The 19,687-nt window shown below is 35.1% G+C and overlaps 1 protein-coding gene across 1 annotated transcript; it reads left to right on the top strand.

Moving 5' to 3' along the window:
- The first annotated feature begins 3,344 nt into the window (after positions 1–3,344).
- Positions 3,345–19,687, top strand: LOC111508373 (uncharacterized). Its single transcript, XM_023163841.2, has 5 exons — positions 3,345–3,477; positions 7,063–7,590; positions 10,568–10,822; positions 16,428–16,640; positions 19,203–19,687. The coding sequence occupies exons 1-5, from the start codon at positions 3,466–3,468 to the stop codon at positions 19,581–19,583; spliced, it is 1,389 nt and encodes a 462-aa protein (XP_023019609.2). The 5' UTR covers positions 3,345–3,465; the 3' UTR covers positions 19,584–19,687.

Genomic DNA, 19,687 nt, shown 5'->3' with positions numbered 1-19,687 from the left:
CCATCACTCAACTCCAGAATCAAAACACTTGTCATCTGACTGGAGAGCAACTAGTAAACCTCGTCCAAAGTACCGAAAGCACAACAACCAGCTGAAAAGGTTATGGCTTCACGTTTTGTTTTTGTAGGCTTAGGAATTTTCAGCCTCTGTTGTTAACTTGATGATTCATGAACATAAATTATTGGATGTCCTGGAAAGTAGAGGGCAAATGGATGCAATGTATACTGGTTAAAAAAACGAATTAATAGGTTTTATTGTATGAAAAACGTGTCCCGGTTTTTGTAAAACCCTTCATAGTGAAAATCATATAATAAACTCATTTCTTTAATATGGATTTTCATCAAGTATCGGCCAATTCTATTCAATTATACTGGTTTCTCCAAAGCTTCTAATTGGATAGATTAAGATATCTTATTAAAAATATTGAGGTTATTTGGTTTCTTCAACTAAGCTGTAACAGAGTTCAGTAATTTCTTGAGTAAATGAACCCAACAAGTTGAAGTTGAAGGTGTGATTTTATTTGATATCTTCCTCATTGATATCGGAGAATGTTTCAATCATACTGATTTTTTGATGCTCGCAGATGATCTCAAACTCTCCAAACTGATTAGATCACGTCATGATTCCACATTAATGTAGCTCATGTAGCTAATGTAGAGAAATTCACTATATGGTGTTCCAAAAATAATTCACAATTGAATATTGAAAAATGTTACTCTATAAATTTTTATGTAATGAATAATTTTGATACTTCTCACTCAATTGATGACCATAGTTCATCATGTGTTTTTTCTATGAAGAATCTGATGAACAACTTCAATTTGTAGAATACGTCAACCATATCGAAGGCGGGAGAATACACTGGATTCATTATTCAATATGGCAAACATATATCTCTTCAATTCTCAAGGATAGTGCCGAAAACCGAACTAGGTTTGTTAATGCTCGCAACAGCTTCAAACTTAGGAAAAATGAAAGCAACGAACTCCACAATCAGAGAATTAGGAATAAACTGCTTCCCAATGCCAATGGGACTGGATCCTTCTGGTCGGTACCTCAAGCTGGTAATCAGAACTTTACAAGATCCACAATTCCACCACTAACACAAGCGGATAGTTCAATTGCAACAACAACTATTGGAAAAGCAAATATACTAGCTGAACAACTTACGTCATACTCCACAATCGATTTTCCAGGAAAGGCACTTGAAAAGTGCGCAAATAAACTCCCATCAGTATTTTGCAGTCGCTTTGCTATCAGTGATATCAAAAAACATGGAGAATGTCGTGAACCACCATATCCTCAAATATTTGGAAGGCTTCAAAATCTTGAGCGATAATCAATATGCCATTCGGAAACAAAGATCAACAGGCGACCTTCTATCCTATGACACCCAAATTTGGAATAACGCAATCGAGAAACATAGAGAATCAAGAGCTGTTGCGCTTGATATTTCTAAGGCCTTTGACCGTGTGTGGCATGAGGGTTTGCTAACCAAACTTCGATGTTATGGCTAGTCAGATCATTTTTGTGTATGGTTCATCAGCTTCCTGAATAAAGGTTCCCTGCAAGTGGCCGTCTATATATATCTCTCGAATACTTCTACCATCAACGATGGTGTTCCCCGGGGATCCATATTGTCTCGAACTTCCTTTTTAATGTATATCGAGGACTTATTGGAAAAACCAAGATTCCAATAAACAGCATGTAACTGAATAAGTGTAAAACATTCAAGGAGGTGATTCCTCATCGAAAAAAAGATAGGATCTTTCATATAAAGAAATTTCAGGGGAGCATTCCTTGTTAACATACAGCCCCTTAAAAGGGGTATATGAAATTTGTATATCACTTTTTTTCACAAGCACTAAAAAAGTAACAATTTTGAAATTTACCTGACGTTTTGTACTACCAAAAAGACACTTAGCCAGAAATGTATTTGGTTCAACCCCATGGTTGTATGGGGTGGAAAACGCAACCCCTGAAATTGATTTCCAATGTTACTTTTTCTATTATCATTTGTTTACCATTTGAAAATTCATTTCCAATAGCAACAAAAAATTTCTCTTGGTTTTTTTGCCCAAAATAAACCAGTTTGCAGCAAAAAATTATTGTACCGATTTACCGATCGGCCGATTTTAATTTTTTTTTATTTTAGACTGTTGGCTGTCATTTAAAAATCGAAAATAAAATAATATCCTATATTGAACGATAACAGTCTGGGCAAAGTAATATCAAAATTCAAAATATTGAATTGAAGGTTTAATCAGCACTTGTCAATTTACCTACGCTTGTTATTGAAAATGAAAAAATGATTATAATCTTTGCCCCTAAGTCACTTATAAGTCAAGAGACACGAGTACATTACAAATACTCACGACTAATACAGTTAACTATTTTTGAATAGCCGAAAATAACTAAAAAGACGACGAACTGACTAGCGTAACTTCCATCAGGAAAAAAACCAGGGCCAATCCCTGGTCACGCCTAATATATCGAATATTTTAAAAATCAGCCGTTCGGTTTCAACTATTTTGTTGCTGATTCTCCAGGTGTATTCAATTATTCTCCTGGTAAGCCACATATTTAGAACTTCTTCAATTACAGGAAAAAACAGTTTCAAGGTAAAAAGATCAGAAAAAATAAAAAAAAAAAATATTTAAAAATTTTTCGCTATATCCAAGGTTTAGCAACTAAATAGTAAATAAATCCTCTGTAAAGACAAACGAAAAGTTTATAATTTATTGAGTTACTTTGCTACCTTTATATCACGATAGCATTATTTGGCAACTATTTGGCAACTAATTAGCAAATATTTAGCTAAAAATTGATGTATTTTTTTGCAATTTTGCTGGATTCGCCATGCTAGTCTGATAGGGGTTCTATTATTGGAAAATGAATCTTTCATATGGAAATGTTTCTCAAAGGTAAAATCACTCATTTTTGAATCAGGAATGATTGAGTAATCAGAATGGAATGAATTCATAATACTTGTTTCCTAAATAATATGGCGAAGGACACAATTATCAAAACATTATTCAATAAATGTCATTAAGTTTGAACGGTACCATGTAATTTCGAATAATGGTTATTCTTTTCAGTGTCAAATCATTTCCGTTAGCAAGTAATTACATAAGTGAACTGTTCAAATAAACAAACAACTTTATTTTATGTATCTAGAACAGCCTTACATTCGTCTGAATATTCGAAATCAAGTGCATACCTGAAGTATTACCTCACAAGTGTGCCCTGAATCAATCAAAATATGTAACGAAAATCAATAGAATTCGGGTCGATTTTTGATATGAAATTACATAAAGCCCGTGGACCCAAACATATTTGCCTACGGGCTGTTTTTCATAGTCGCCATCATTAGATGAATGTGTTGGTGGGTTAGTATAAAAATGTGTATGGTCATTTTTTTCAATCAGTCTACTGTTCAACAGTGTTATAATTTGTTATTAAACAATGATTAGTAAGGTGAGATTATTCCCACTTGATATTTATTTATATAAATTCGTTATTTCGGAGCATAGAAATAATTATCAGTCATGTCAAAAGATTCTATAAAGAACATCAATTTTTCTGACTATTTGCATCACAATCTGGAACATTTTGCTTACGATTCTCACCATGAATTTTCCATTAGAATATAATCATCTGATTTCATAGTTGGGATGTTCTATTTGGAACTTTTAGTGTAGTGGTGAATATTACTGTAGTTTTTCCCCAATACCAGGCTATCATTTCAACATCTTGACATGTGTTTCGATCATCAAGTGATCATCTTCAAGAGGAAGAGGATGTTATTTGGTTCCAAAAGTAAAATAAGCGATTTATTTCCAGTACCCAGTTACAGAAAATGCTATTTTTACAGGGTATATATGAAATGAATATCAAAACTAATAGAATATAGAAATGTATTGAATTAGATGCTAAAACAAGGTATATAAAAAAAATAACACAGCAGTACTGATACAAATATTATTTATAGTATTATCAAAAGTGATTGTGGATGCATGATACTAAGGCATTCAGAGAATCGAAATGAATATCGCAGTATCCACAGATTTTATTGAAGCTACTGCACATAAAATTCAATGGTGATCGTAGCATAACATTTGTGCGTGATGCTTCGCAATAGAATTTCAGAATGTGTCGACCTTCACTTCTTGGTACTAAAAAATGATCTCGGGTAAAAGAACCGTACTGTCAATATTGTTGTTGAGTAGTTTATGCAGGAATTTTATACCATTGAAAACTCTCCTATTTTCCAAAGATGTTATCGTGTCAAGAAAATGTTATGATCCGCAAACTTTCAGACATAAGTATTTTAGGAACTTCCTCTGCACGCTCTCAATTGATGTTTTTTGGTAGTCGTAAACTGGATTCCATAACACAGAGTCATACTTTAACTCAAATCTGGCATAAGCAAAATACAACAATTTTAAGGTGGCAATACTTTTGAAATTTTTAGCATTTCTTTAAATGAATCAAAGCATCCTATTTGAATCGGCAGTCATATTCCTTATATGTGCTGTGAATGTTAATTTACTGAGGTATGTTATACCAAGAACTATTAACTCGTGTATGCGGTTGATTGTAGTATTGTTGATTGAATAATCGTACATTAAAGTTCGCTTTTCTGATGTGAATGATATTATTTTACATTTGAATACGTTGAATTGTAGACTATTATCGTTACACCAAAGTTTGATTACATCTAATTTATGTTGTACACGTTGGCAGCCAGTAATGTCGTGGATTTTATAATGTAGTTTCAGGTGGTCTGCAAATATCAGGCTAGGGATATTCAAAGAGGTTGCCAAATCCTTATTGAAAAATTAGAAATGAAAGAGGTCCAAGACTAGAACCTTGTGGTACCTCAGAATTAACTACGTTCTGAGCTGATTTGAAAGATTCATATTCGACGAATTGTTTTCTGTTAACTAGATATGATTCAATTAGAGGAAGCAGTTGCTTAGAGAATCCCAATTTTGTCAATCTGCTAAGAAGAACCTAATGTTCTATTTGATCGAAGGCTTTTTGAAAGTCTAAATGAACAACATCGACTTGTTTTTGCTTGTCCAGGTACGTACAGAAATATTGATTCAAACATGCAAGATTTGTCATAGAAGATATTTGTTGTACGAAATCATGCTGAGTAGGAGAAATAACTTTTTGAATAAGGGAGTACATAATATTTTCCACACATATCTCGAAGAGTTTAGAAAAGTTACATTGAATTGAAATTGTTCTGTAGTTTGTGATATCGCTAGAGTCGCCTTTTTTCAATAACGGGCAAATTCGAGCCATTTTCCACTGCTTAGCAAAGGCACAAGTCGTTGAAATTAAGTTGAATATGCCTATTAGAGGTACAGAGAGAACGTCGATACAGTCCTTTATCACATGACTAGGAACATTGTCAAGTTCATTTTTTAATTTTTTTGAAGCAGTAACAATATCGATTTTAGAGAAGGCAGGGATGTTCAATGTATATAAGTCAGAATCATGAGATTTTCACGAAAGAAATGAGGTGTATAAATTCTTACAGATCCATATCAATAACAATATGATTCCTGCCGTAAAAGAATCCAAAAATTTAGCTTTTAGCTTGATTCATACCTGAGGTTCACCAAACATATAAATCATTTATGTGGGTCTCTATACGATATTTCAAGATAACTTCACCCTAACGGTTCTGCTATTATCAAAAAATATTGAGTTAAATTCTGTGTGGATTCCATATACTATCAAGACTAGCATACTGCGATCATATCAAGAGTCCTGCTTCAAAATAAGTAGATACTATGCGACTCCAACGTATACAAAATAGTTATATCAAGTTCTCCTATGGCATCCGTTAGTACGATCGTATCATTCAAGAATCTGACTAGCTTCTATTGAAGCATCTAAGAGAATTCAACTCACATACTTTCACACACAAAATTCTTATATCAGGTATCCTCTTATATACGTGAAAATCTGATTTCGCTATCTCATAGTTGTTCTCAGCGTAATTAGTATATTCTACTCATTCTCAGTTATTTCCCAGCAGTATATACTCATAGCTTCTCCTAGAATACGGCTAGGTTGTATAACATCATTCCTAGGAAATACAAAGAACGTCCCTTGAAAAACATCAACAGAGTTTCAGAACAAATCATCTCATAGATGATTTGGGCCAACGACTATTTTCCAAATTTTTCCTCGGCTAATCCACAGGTTTCGATCTCGAGTGGACGTAGTAATCCGTTATTCAATGTCGTGGAAAAACCTCACTTCACGGAGAGAATTCACTCGCTTTACCGGCCACGGTAGACAAAATTATTATTCCGAAATTTCACTATAAATCCGCCAGATATACGCTCATACGCTCAGATTGACACTTTTTTATTTCCCTAATAAACCCCTATAAATCGCGCTATTTCTCCAATCTTTAAAACATTACTTATTATCGCTCAAATAAGACGCTCGCCCTGCCTTTTTTTCAAGATCCGTTTCCCTGTTCCAAAATCTTCGTCACCTCCCTCGACCAATTCCGGGAGGCTCTCTTTCTCTCGGGGTCAACTTCAACTTAACCCATAACCCCGCCTTTTTTGAATGGACGCTAAGCTCGGTTTCAAGTCTCAGAATTCCGACTTTCCACGAAATTGTTCACTCAGCAAAACTTCGAAAGCCTTTTGTTTAGATTACTGTCGCCACTCTACAAGTCTTTATGACCTAGGCTGTTTATCTTATCCAAGATTTCCGTCCAGCGGTCCCGTATTTGAAATAATAATATATGACCCACAAGTGTTCTTACATAAACATTTTCTTCTTCTCGCTAGTTAGCCGATAAATTTTCAACTGTTATTTCCTTCATGACTGAAATCGTTGTATTTTTTGTTTCTTTTTTTCTTGAAGCGATAATAATTCGATAATTCGATAATTCGATAATTCGAACGTCGCTGGTGAAATTTGTGGAATTCATGCAAATGATTCTATATTTTGGAATACTGACATTGCTAGGTATTACAAAACCATATTTGTGAATCGAAACGCTAAACTACTACTGTCTTTCAGGTACTTGCAGTCGCTTTCCTGGCAGTCTTTGCCCAAGCTGCCCATCACGACAACCATGCAGCCATCTCAACTGTTTCCTTCAACAACAACCACAACACCGTCCATCACATTCACTCTGAACCATCTCACCACTTTGCTCCATCCCACGGATATTCTGCTCCTGCTCCACAATACGGAGCCCCTGTTGCCCATTACGCTGTTCCAGCTGTGAAAGTAGCTTCTCCAGCAGTCGTCAAATATACCCACACTGCGCCAGCACCCTCAATTGTTTCTCACTACTCCGCTCCCGTAGCTCACCATGCCGTCCCAGTTGCTCACTACTCTGCACCAGTAACTAAAATCGCTGCTCCAGTTGTTGTCAAAACTGTTTCCGCTCACCACGTACCATCAGTTCACCAATTTGCACCAGTGACGAAATATGTAGCTCCAGTAGCCAAAGTCGTCGCTCCAGCCCATGTAGCTCCAGCTGTACATCACCAAGCTTTCGTTCCAGCTTTTGTAAAGTCGGTTCACCATGAGGAAGAATACGTAAGTTTTGTTTTGATATGTGCACAACATATTCTTTTACAGTTTGAACGTCGTGGGTATGTATTTGGTGAGTTACTCATCTATTCATTTTAAATAGAGAATATTAACTTCTGGATTTACATCATCAGCATTTTGTGTAGTTGAGGATTCTGAAAAAAAAAATGAAACTCATTCAATTCTTACTTTTAAAACTTGAATTTCAAAAGCTGATTTCGGTTGAGGGAACTGATACAGAAGAGATAGTGAGAACTCCGAAAACAATGTTGAATGAAATACTTATTGTAAAATAATTAGGCGAATTAAAAATGAATTCAAACCATATCGAATTTAATACTGACTTGGCTTGACAGTTATAATATTTTTTTTCATCTGTCTAATTCTAACAACCTATTATATTTATCAAACAACTTATACATAGTGATGAACAATTAACTGATATAAGAAAATTCAAATAAAATAAGTACCATTCTCCACCCCCAAGCAGACTTTGAAGGTGAGTATATCAACTCCTGACTGAAAGAATACACACTTTAGTGACAGATCTCATATATGTTCCATGTTTATTCCCAATTCCAACGACTCTAATGACTCCGTCTTTACCAAGAAACGTTTCTTCTATTTTTCCTACAATCCACTGTCCTAGGCCTTCTCGTCCACAATCAAAACTATGTCGTCAATTCTAATAGGATTCATTTTGTCATGCCATTTATGTCTCTGAAGAAGTGTTGGTCTATATTCAATTACCCATCGTTTTCAGTACGTATCTGCCAATGCTTGTGCAATTCTCCATTGCTTTCTGCTAGAAAGCTCCACATTGCCGAATAAGCTGACATCACCTGGTCGCAGTAGCAGAAAATGGTTCGGAGTGATAGCTTCTGGCTCATTTGGATCGACCGATATGTGTGTCAAGGGCCTTGAATTGATAATATACTCAATTTCACTCATCAAGGTTACCAAAACCTCTTTTTTTGGATTGATGGACTTCAAACTGATCTTCAGAGCTATTTTAATAGAGCTTATCATCTTTTCCCAGATTCCACCCATGTGTGGAGCTCCGGGACGGTGAAATTTCCAAATTATATTTTTAGATGCGACTTCTGAAATATTTTTCTGGTCTAAGCTTTGGAACCATTCCTTGAGTTTACGTTCTGCTCCGACAAAATTGGTCCCGTTAACTGTTATTATCTCCTTTGGCTGACCTCTTCTACACATAAAACGTCGGATAGCAAATATGGCAGAACTTGTGGCCAAAGATGCGGCGAGTTCAATATGAATTGCACGGAGGGTGAGACATGCAAAGATTAAATTCGAAATGGTTCGAATTCGTTTTTAATTTGATTAAGTATTTTCCAGTTATAATTATGAAAAGTAAACCTAGAGCATTCATTGACTGGGAAATCTAGTAGGCATTTCAAACTACTGTTCGAGAGGTGAATAATCCATTTATTAACCTGGAATGGAATCATACAATGGATTATCGAATACATAGATACAATCAACAATGTCATGAGTTATATAAGCTTCATATTCTTTGCTGATGTGCTGTTTTTTGAGACTATTTGTTCAATCATTTTTTTTCATCAATAGTTTGTTGTAGGTTCGTTACTTTCTTTTCTATAAACAAGTTATTTTCTGGGGAAATACATAGATATTCAATCAATCAGTGCTTGTCGTCTTGATGATCTTGATATACAAATGTACAATATGTATGTAATGTATGTACAGTATACAGTTTGACTCACGGTCGATGGTAGGTTAGACGTTTCTGGAAAACGCAAATCATGATTTTTCTGAAAATTCCACCTCTCACATTTCCTTACCTGTTCTATCGATCTGAAATATTTTCAGCATTGCGGCGTTGCCACTTCCATCAATAAGTCCTAGCAACTTTATTTTTTTGAACAGAACACCCCGTATATTAATACATTTTTTGTATCGCTCTGGTATTTTATTACTTTTCTGTTGATTATGTCCTATAACTATCTCTATCTGTTTTCGAGATAAAAAATAAATTGTGCTAAATATGGTCCAAAATATAGCCTTAATTGAAATTGAGTACATCAGTACTCTCAATTCATGAAAAGTTGATATTTTGATGATAGTTTGGACAAACTCGAAATATTCAAATACCACCAAGAAATCGACTCCATATCATACAGGGCGTGCTAAAATTACTATTATTTCCATTGTGCATAAAAGTAGTCAAAAGTTCATTTTTTCAAATGAAACCCCCTGTATATTACTCGGTAAATTGAAAGATGGTGAGAAATGCTTCAAGATGAAATATCATGTCCCTATACCTAAATCGTCAAGTTTTCTCAATGAAGTCGCTTCTTCTAGAAACATTATTTTTTTTTAGAATTTGGATTTAGGTAGCAGTGGAATTATCAAGCTTATAGCAGTTCGGTTACTTTTATAAGTAATTTACAAAGAGTTATCGACGATGTTTCGAATCATCTTCCAAAATGAACGTAAATATCGATTATTCAAACAGAGTTCTTATGAAATTATTTATTATACACATGAACAAAGTGATCAAATCATTGTCAGAACGTGTAAAAAATTCAACCAAATGTATCCTGAATTAACATCAATGAACGAGAGAAAGTTTGTAAGGTTACAAAATAATTTCCTTAACTATGGCTCAAAGTTTCCAGGGAACAACTATACCAAAAATCAGTCATTTCTAGGTAAAAAGTAAGATTTTGTGGGCTAAAACATGTGAAAGTACAGACAATAATAGAATAGGATGATTGAAAATAACAAAATTTTTTGGAAACAATTTCAATATGATCGGTTTCTATGTGTTTGTTTTGTTGAGATTATCTATGATTGTTTTCCAACAGCACATACTCAATGTCTCTCAATAAAGCTGTGGAATCTAAAATAGGGAGACGAAACATTTTTGTAAAAAAGCAACATTTTATACTTTTCCCATTCGACATACTGAGAAATGTTATAATTATATTTTTTACAGGCACCAGCAAAATACGAGTTTGCTTATGGAGTTGAAGATCATCAAACCGGTGACATCCACTCCCACAAAGAATCCAGAGATGGTGACATCACTCACGGAGAGTACTCTCTACATGACGCTGATGGTACCATCAGAACCGTGAAATACACTGTTGAGAAACACAGTGGATTCAACGCTGTCGTAGAAAGGTCGGGACATGCTCATCCTGCTCCCGCCGTCAAAACTTTAGTGGCCGCTCCTCACCATTACCATCATTAGAAGTGTTTATGAATTGTTGATTGCTGTTTATATACTAACGTTTTTTTATTATTTTCTTTGAATATATATATTTTTGTCATAAGAGGTGTTTGTTATAATATTTTCATGGAGGTAGTAACTTGTGCTCTTCGAAGAGTTCTCCTGATCAGTTAAAGGAAATGTTGCCGATTTCCCAACTACTTGATGGATCAATTTAAAATGTTTGGAACTTCATTTGAATTTATTCTTCGAGAACATTTTTCTGTGAGAAGGTCTCTTTTCTATCAACTATGATAGAAAATTTGCCCAAGTGCAATAAAAGGGAAACTAGGAAACGTCATAAAGTTACTGCGTAGTATAAACCTCTAGAGAGTCTGATTAGTTAGTCGAAATATATTACAAAAATTTTTCAAGGATAAAAACAGCTCTACTGAAAAATCTTCAAGGCGCTCTCACAGCGGTGTCTGTGCGAAAGTGGCGATTTACATTGGATTTGAATCGCTGGAGATTAAATTCATTCGAACCTCAAAACGATGAGTAGCCACAGTTCGTCGTGTATTTCTAATATGGTGGATCAAATAAGCCATAACACTTGAACACCCCCTGTGAAAGTATCTATAAAAGAGAGACGAATCTCCAACCTTTCTTCGATGTTCCAGAATATCAAAGTTACAGGTGATTTTCGCCTCCAGAACCAGGCGGATGACTCTTTTCTTGATGGAATCCAACAAATTCGGGGTATGCTTGGAGGCAGAGCTCCATACATGAGAACAATACTCCAAAGAAGGTCTGATCTGAGCTTTATAGAGCAACAAAAGTTGCTGAGGTGTGTACAGTTTTCTGGTTCAGGACAGTGCTCTAAACTTTTGAGAAGCAGCCTTTGCAATTCCAGCGACATGATTGTGCCAAGACATATTGGTGTCTATTTTAACTTCCATCAAACTTATCGAATCAGAAAGCGGAATTATTATATCCGGTTCGGAGGCATTTATCTTCTAGGAGAAAACCGATGCCTGAGTTTTTGTGGCATTGAATCCTAGATCTCCATTAGGATATGCAACCTCCTGCTGCTGGTGAAGATGTGCCTCCGTAGCCGATGTCCTGGAATCCAAATTAAATGATGAGACAAGTGTGCTGTCGTCAGTAAAGTGATATATTGGATTCTTTTTTTTCCAATGAGTTGAAGACAATGGATCCCTGGGGAACATCAGCGTTGATGGTGAAAATATTCGAGTATTCGACAAGCATCGAAGTTTGGCCAGCAAACCCTCATGCCACACACGGTCAAATGCCTTATAGAAATATCAAGCGTAACAGCTCTGTTTCTCCATGTATTTTTGGAATTGTATTGATGTGTGAAGAAATATCTAATACTTATGTGCAAATGTTCCTTGACATCTGAAATCACATTCAAGTGGGCTCCTCCACTTCTTTTTATAAGTAGTATTGTGAGGTTTTTAGAATGAATTTTTCAGTGGATTCGAATTTTACCATAACCCTTCTTACAGTAGATTGTTGCACAGGTTGGCATTTTGTATGGCTCATGCCATACAATTTTTGGGAAATTTTGGGAATGAAGCGTGTTGCATCGAAGTTCATTCCATAATTGCTGAATTTCGACCAAGAAAAAACCGTCGCATAACCATCGCTTAAGATTTAAGTGAATGACTTCAACGGCGATATAGATTTGCTTAAAATGGTCATAACTGATGACTAATCATGGGTATATGGTTATGACATCGAAACCAAAGTCTAATCCTCGCAATGGAAGTGCCCAGGGGAGCCAACATCAAAAAAGCACGACAAGATCAATGAAATGACGAAATTTTACACACTGTTGTCCCCGATCAAAAAAGCACGACAAGATCAATCAAATGACAAAATTTTACACACTGTTGTCTCCGATTACCGTAGCGTAGGCATCAGGAGTTTCCAGGATTGAAAAAACCCATGAGAGGATGGCGTTTTGCGATGATTGAGAGGAATCACACGTTAAAAGGTAAGACCTCGTTAGTCCTTAGCTCGCACAAGTTTCTCAACTTCTGAGAGTTGTCGTTCGTATGAGAGCAACAGCTGATTAACGGAAAACAGATTTTTTCAGATACTGTTTACTTTGTACTAATTATAATTTCTTATTTTCAGACACAATGTAGCTTTTTAAAAATATATATTCCATAGAGATATTTTAGACATTGACAAGAACAAATAAACTTTGTGTAAAATATGACCAAATCATAGCCTTATTTGGATTTTGTATAAAACATACATTTATTATGATACAACTTTGAAGAAAATGTATCTGGAGTGTAGCTATATCAAAACTATATAATTATAATTAGGGTTGTGTCAAGTCTAATTCTGCAACAATGGTGCTATTAAACTAAATACTGCATTGAGAAAACGTTTCTTCTTCACTGAAATTGTTTTGTACGAATGAAACTTTTTTGATAATGAAAACTATTGTTCGATCAGAGCAGGAATTGATTTGGAAAACAAATTTTGGAAAAAGCTGATAATAAAATCGACAGTCAATCAAAAATCAAGTGACCACACAAACAGAAACAGCCTCCAACACATTTCAGAACTAACGTTTCACCTTATAATTCAAGTCTATCTGAAAAAAAAAGACGCATTGGAAATAAATATGATGTTACGACTTATACAAAACCCAAAAAAATGAAACTGGAATTGTATTGGCTTATTTTTCAATAACGCGGTATCCAAAAACGCAATCTATTGCGTTTTTGGATACCTGAAAACATGAGACACGATTTTATTATAATTATTACGTAAATTGTCACATTAGAACAAGCTATTAGCCGTGAAAACCTAACGAATTAACGGAGCAAAAAAGAAACCACAGTAATAACCTTAACGCTCGATTATTGGGTCAATAATGTACTTTATCTTAATATAAAACTTTCGTCCTATGGCAACAAAGCAATTGATTTTTTAAGAAAAAAGTTCGATTTGAAGGTCTAGGGTGACCATATAAATATTAGGAAGTATTTACCAAAATCATTATTCAGTCGTTTTCTTGAGAAGTAGCCCATAGTGTGAAATACAGGATGTACTACTGCAAAGTGAGTAAAAATGAAAATTATAAAGACGGCCATCGATACTGTTACTTCTTGAAAGTATTCATTGTAGACCGTTTCGTTCGGAATAGCGAATCTGAAATGAAATAAAATAAATGGTTCATGGTATTACAGTCGTTACTGAACTAAATATTTTCCTATATATTATGAGAATACAAATCTACTTATAACTGGTGAAGATACAATTGAACTTGTGGTAACATCAGAAATGGTATACAATAAAGTAATGGAGTGGTCCGATTCAAATCGTCTAACGGTAAATGTATCTAAAACCTCTTTGATGAAATTCGCTTTGAGGGGAACTATGGAACAGTTTCAAATTTTCAAGGACAATGACATGAATGTATCTGCTAGTGAAACGACTAAGTTGCTTGGACTAACAATCGACTATAAATTGTGCTGGGAACCATACGTCGATATACTTTCTGAAAAGTTAAGAAAAAATTGTTATGCGTTGAAGTTCTTATCAAATGATTGTCAAGAAAACATATAATAATCGTTTATTATGCAAACATCAACTGTCATCTGCGATATGGTATTCTTAACTGGATTACATGTTCCTCTTGGTCACGTGTTTTCGCTCTGCAAAAATTTGCTGTGAGAATTGTTGCAGGACTCAATTGGAAACAGTTATGTAGAGAGGCTTTTGAGGGACTAAAGATCTTAACTGTGGCAGGCTTGTATCTGTATGAACGGTGTATATATGTATACAAACATAAAGATAATTTTTTTAATAGAACAGATCATCAATATGGCACTAGATCCAGAAATCTTCTTGCGTCTGCTTGGCACAGAACTAACCTATACCAAAAAAGTAATTTATATTTGGGATGCAAAGTTTTCAATCACCTCGATGTCTCTATCCAAACATCTCCAAACATTAATATTTTTAAATCCAGACTTAAAGCATTACTTACTGAGAAAAACTGTTGCAGTATTAGTGAGTTTATGACATAATTCTATATTTTATAAAGATGTTTTCTGTTGTTCTCAAATAACATTTGTTATTCGTACTATAATAATTTTGACATTTATCTAATATGTTCTTGCTGTGTCTTTTTCAATTAAGTTGGTAGGTTCTATGAATTTTTTATATTTCTATATAATTATATATTTTACTTCTTTTTTATTAATAACTTAGGACTGTTCATATCATTTAAATTCTTTTGTATATCCATTATGACGTTTTCGTCAGTTACGGCTTCAATGTATTCATAGACTCATGCTTTTTAACAGAAATATTAAGATTCATTATTATTATTATCATCATTATTCAAATGAAGAACGGTTGGTTGGGTAACGGGATCAATTTTTTTCTTGAAAAAACAATTGTTTTTTGCCAACGTTTAGAATTCAATTAAATTATTCGTCAGCGCTCGAAAAATAGTTTCTTCGTGTTTGTTTCATGTCGTATTGTGTTGGTGTTGTCTCGGTAATTTGGTTGTTGCAATGTTTCTTTTATTATTTTTCAATATATATCTAATATGTCTCATGATTTTTGAAAAAATAATATTATCACCACGAAGAAACTACTTTTCGAGTCCTGAAGAAGAAATTAAATTCGAAACGTCGGCAATAAAACAATTGTTTTTTTAAGAAAAAATCGATCCTGTTACCCAAACCAACATTTTTTCATAAAATTATTGGATCACTAAACTAGTTTACATTATATTCACTATTCATATAAATAATATCTTGTTTAAAACTATGAAATACAAATCAATTCAGTAACAAGCGATTTTCGTAAAGTTGGAGACGTGTGTGAATCTTTGTATTTATGCCACGTGCCAGGATAGGGGTTGTAATGACCGCTGTAAGCTGCGTGATTCGAAAGTGCATATAGATTATAACGACAAGGAGCCACATTGTCTGCTACATTATTGCATTATCTTGTCTTTCTGAAGAAAAGTGATTGGCTATATTCAATCTTGAAATCTTTCTGTTGGAGAGGACCTTTTGAAATGAATTACTAAAAAATGAAGATACGTCTGAATTGATAGGGAATTTGTGCATTTTTCTTGTACCTCGAAGACGTTGGTTTCCAGAGTTTGTTTATTTTTATCTGTATCTTCTGATGGAAACTTATGGGGAACATCACGAGAAATATGGGCGGTTCCATGAGGAATCAATCTCTTAATAATACTGGGGTATGAGTATGATTTGGAAATAGCAGGGTGAAAAAAATTCATCCAGTGAATGTGACAATTGGTTAGTGTCAAAAATAGATGCTGAATAATCACGCTCTAAACTAATTTTTCAGATCAGAAAGTTGCTACTTTTTTCTTTAATTTTTTCGGTTATTCTTCTGCCAATCTCATTAACATAATTAAGAAATGAGGGGCCATATACACAGTTCCAGCCACAGGATAAAATAAAAAGTTATCTCCAACATTTCGTTATATTATATACACCGTGAAGAATTTTTCAAATAGTAGTAGTAGCGACTATTTTATATGGTTCGTATGCTTTATTACCTTTTCATTTCAACTTAATGATGATGAATCAATTTCATAATATATTCCCAGATTACACTTCTGTTTGCCGTTCTTTCCTGTGCCTCAGCAGGTTTCATCAATCTATACCCGAACCACGGAGCTACTTCTTACAATAAGATAGTCAACGGATATGCTACACCTATTTACGAAAATCCAGAAACAGGATATGGTTACGGTTATGGCGACGGATACGGTAATGGTAATGGTTATGGATATGGAGGAGCATATGATGGAGGACATTATGTAAGTATTTACATATTCATACACGAGTATTTACATTTGAGAAATATTCAAGTATTTTCAATGATGGTGAATATTCAGATTTTTAACGTGTTGTAAAAATTCCAGGAAATTGTAGCTTTCAACTTCATCTTTCTTTAAGTTATTGTGCTCGTGCTATTGAATTCACATTATTGCTCAAATCCTCATCTCTTCATTTTCAATATCGACCTACAACTTATTATAGAAATTAGATATTGGAAGTATTTATGGACATGTAGATGTCATTTTCGAACCTAGTTTTTGTGATAGTATTTTTCTATGATCATTGGAGAAACTTCAATTATCAGTCCGTTCCTCTTTTGATTTAGTAGCCAAAATGATTCATAACTTATATCAGAAATGATCAAATTCATAACTTTGCAGTTGTGTTTTAATTATTTTCAATGGTCGAACTTTTGAAACATAGTTTCTAACGAAAAATTAGAATAAAAACATGATATCGGCAAGTGGAAACATCATCAGAATTTCACAATGGGGCAAACAAAGACAGTAAATTGAAACTCAATTCACTGTCTTTTACGTCATACCTCATTATGCAGAATAGGGGAAGAACACGGGCCTTTCATCCAGAGTTCCGTTGAGCACCCAAGTTCCGAACTATTTGAAAATTATTGTCTATTCGACCCTACATTGTGGCTCACACCTATTCACACTCGATCAAATAAACCCAGCTTCTTAACGAAGCCGATTAGTTTGTATGATGGATGGTCTTTCAGGTCAAATGGTAAGAGTACGGCTCTGCCGAACTCTAAAAACCTGATTCGGTCCCCAGCGGGGCAGGCACAAAGTATGTGCTCTGCTGTTTCATCATTTTCGAAACAGAGGCGAAACACACTGTCTTCCGAGAGTTCAAGTCTCTGCATATGATGATTCAAATGACAGTGACCTGTGAGAAGGCTTGTTAGGCAGCGTAGTCCATCCCTACTGTAGTCCAACAACTGTTTGGTATTAGCTTCGAAGGGTGAATAAACGCCTTGGATTGAGCTAATCCTGGAAGATTCTGCTAGAATGATATTCAGTGATATTAGTTTCATTCGTGATATCTTTCAAAAGTGAATCTAATAATGGAATATTCTTGTTGTAAGTCATGGAGAAAACTTCAATTTTGGCTCGCGAGAGATAAGCTCGAATGGATTACCTCATTCTCATGAGTAATGACCTCTTTTCTTTCTCGTTGAAACAAATATTATTTATATAGCTATGCTAGATGCTCTAAAAAGTTCTTAGGTGAACACACAGATGGCGCTGCTAGTATTGAATCCATGTGACTTTAAGTTAACCTCAATCTTCTTCTTCTTATTGTACAGTACAGATTTCACAGCTGTCAGACCATCAGTCTTTTTGGCAATAAAAAATACTGGCTTGATGAACATTAACCAGCTTGAGCTTTGTTGAAGCTGTTTCACTATAAAAAAAACAAATTTGTGCTGCGTTATGTGACAATGGATGAAACATGGCCAGAATGAAAACGATCTGATTGGACTGTACGTGGTGAACCGACTGCAGAGCGTTCGAAGACGCAACAGGTTATGGTATCAGTATTTACTGAACTACAAGGAATTTTTCAAATGAATTTGATGACTGTATCAAGGAGGGATTCATATGTAGTGTTCTGTAGGTATTCAGTGGAGTACTGCAGCTAGAGGAACCAAAATCATCTGCAACAATTTCCTGTCCTGTCAGGAATGTCCTATGCGAGTGTTCTGAGTTATCGTCAATAAGAGAGTGTGTTTGGTGAGTCTTGGCCTGCACCTGCCCATATAAAGGAGATGTCTCCTAGTGATCTGTTCACCTTCCTGGAAAAGACAGGATGGACTATGACCTAGGAGGACAACTTCTCGTAAGGATGTACAATGGATCACATGTGGACTAAATACTGTGGGCCTACACTCACTCTCCCTGGTCTACAGATACAGATACTATTGTAATTATAAAATCCCTTAGAAATTTCATCAAGTTCTTGGCAAAAACGAACGAAGTGCTTGAAAGAGAATATTGAAAAAACTTTCCTGAAACAAAATGGAAAAACCTTACGGCAATGTGCTTACATTTAAAGATTTCGGCGACACTACCTGTTTCTAGATTTACCCCTGAAAGGACTTTCTCTTCTCTGAAGAAACTCCACAAGCCAGGAACGACTAAACGGTTTGGCGTTGATGTCAATCCACCGTAGAATTGATATCGACACCGAGGAGGTAATTGATTTGTTTGGTGGCAAGAAAGCGAGAAAACTGAATTTGATTTTGTAAAAAGATGTTAATATTTCTATAATGGTTTTCTTATAAATATATATGAACATGTGACACCATTTTCTTCCTTTCGTTATTTTTATATTTTATGTTTTTCTACTGTTCCACCAAACCAAACTCTCCCCGAAATTGTTTTCTGGCTACGGCCTTGGTTTCAGCAAGTATTTGTAGATATAGGAACGTTGAGAGAGGAGAATTCCACAGTATTTGTTTTCTCAGAAAAGACATATTCAGTTGTAAATATCACAGTACTCATTAAATCATGTTGTTTCAGTCCTACCCCAAATACCAATTTTCCTATGGAGTGAGCGATCCCCACACTGGAGACCACAAGTCACAAGCTGAAGAACGAGATGGCGATGTTGTCAAAGGATACTATACCGTTGCTGATCCCGATGGAACCCTCCGTACTGTCCATTATGCCGCTGATGACCATAACGGTTTCAATGCTGTAGTGGAGAAATCTGGACATGCAGTCCATCCAGTTCCAGTAGTTGAAAAAGTTCTCATCGCCCCTGTTTACCACAAGCCAGTTTATGGCGTGTATGGAAATGGATACGGCAATGGGTATTACGGACAAGGCTACGGGCATGGGTATGGAAATGGGTATGACCAAGGATACGGTTCTTATGGACATGGAGGTGGTTACTACTAATCTCACTGATGTCGATGAATTGCCCATCATATATTAATTATATCCTTCCTGTAAATATGTTATTATTATCTAACAATAAAGTTGCATTCGATTCATGATAAACA

This window comes from Leptinotarsa decemlineata, unplaced genomic scaffold (genome assembly GCF_025532065.1).
Source record: "Leptinotarsa decemlineata unplaced genomic scaffold, Ldec_3_MD MMD2_tig00000505_RagTag_RagTag, whole genome shotgun sequence".
NCBI lineage: Eukaryota > Metazoa > Arthropoda > Insecta > Coleoptera > Chrysomelidae > Leptinotarsa > Leptinotarsa decemlineata.
The sequence above is the reverse complement of the archived record's forward strand: the minus strand, read 5'-3'. Positions and strand labels throughout refer to the sequence as shown.

Coding starts and splice junctions, on each gene's coding strand:
- LOC111508373 (XM_023163841.2), top strand. Junction 7,591..10,567: donor TTCACCATGAGGAAGAATAC/GTAAGTTTTGTT, acceptor TATTTTTTACAG/GCACCAGCAAAATACGAGTT. Junction 16,641..19,202: donor CATATGATGGAGGACATTAT/GTAAGTATTTAC, acceptor ATGTTGTTTCAG/TCCTACCCCAAATACCAATT.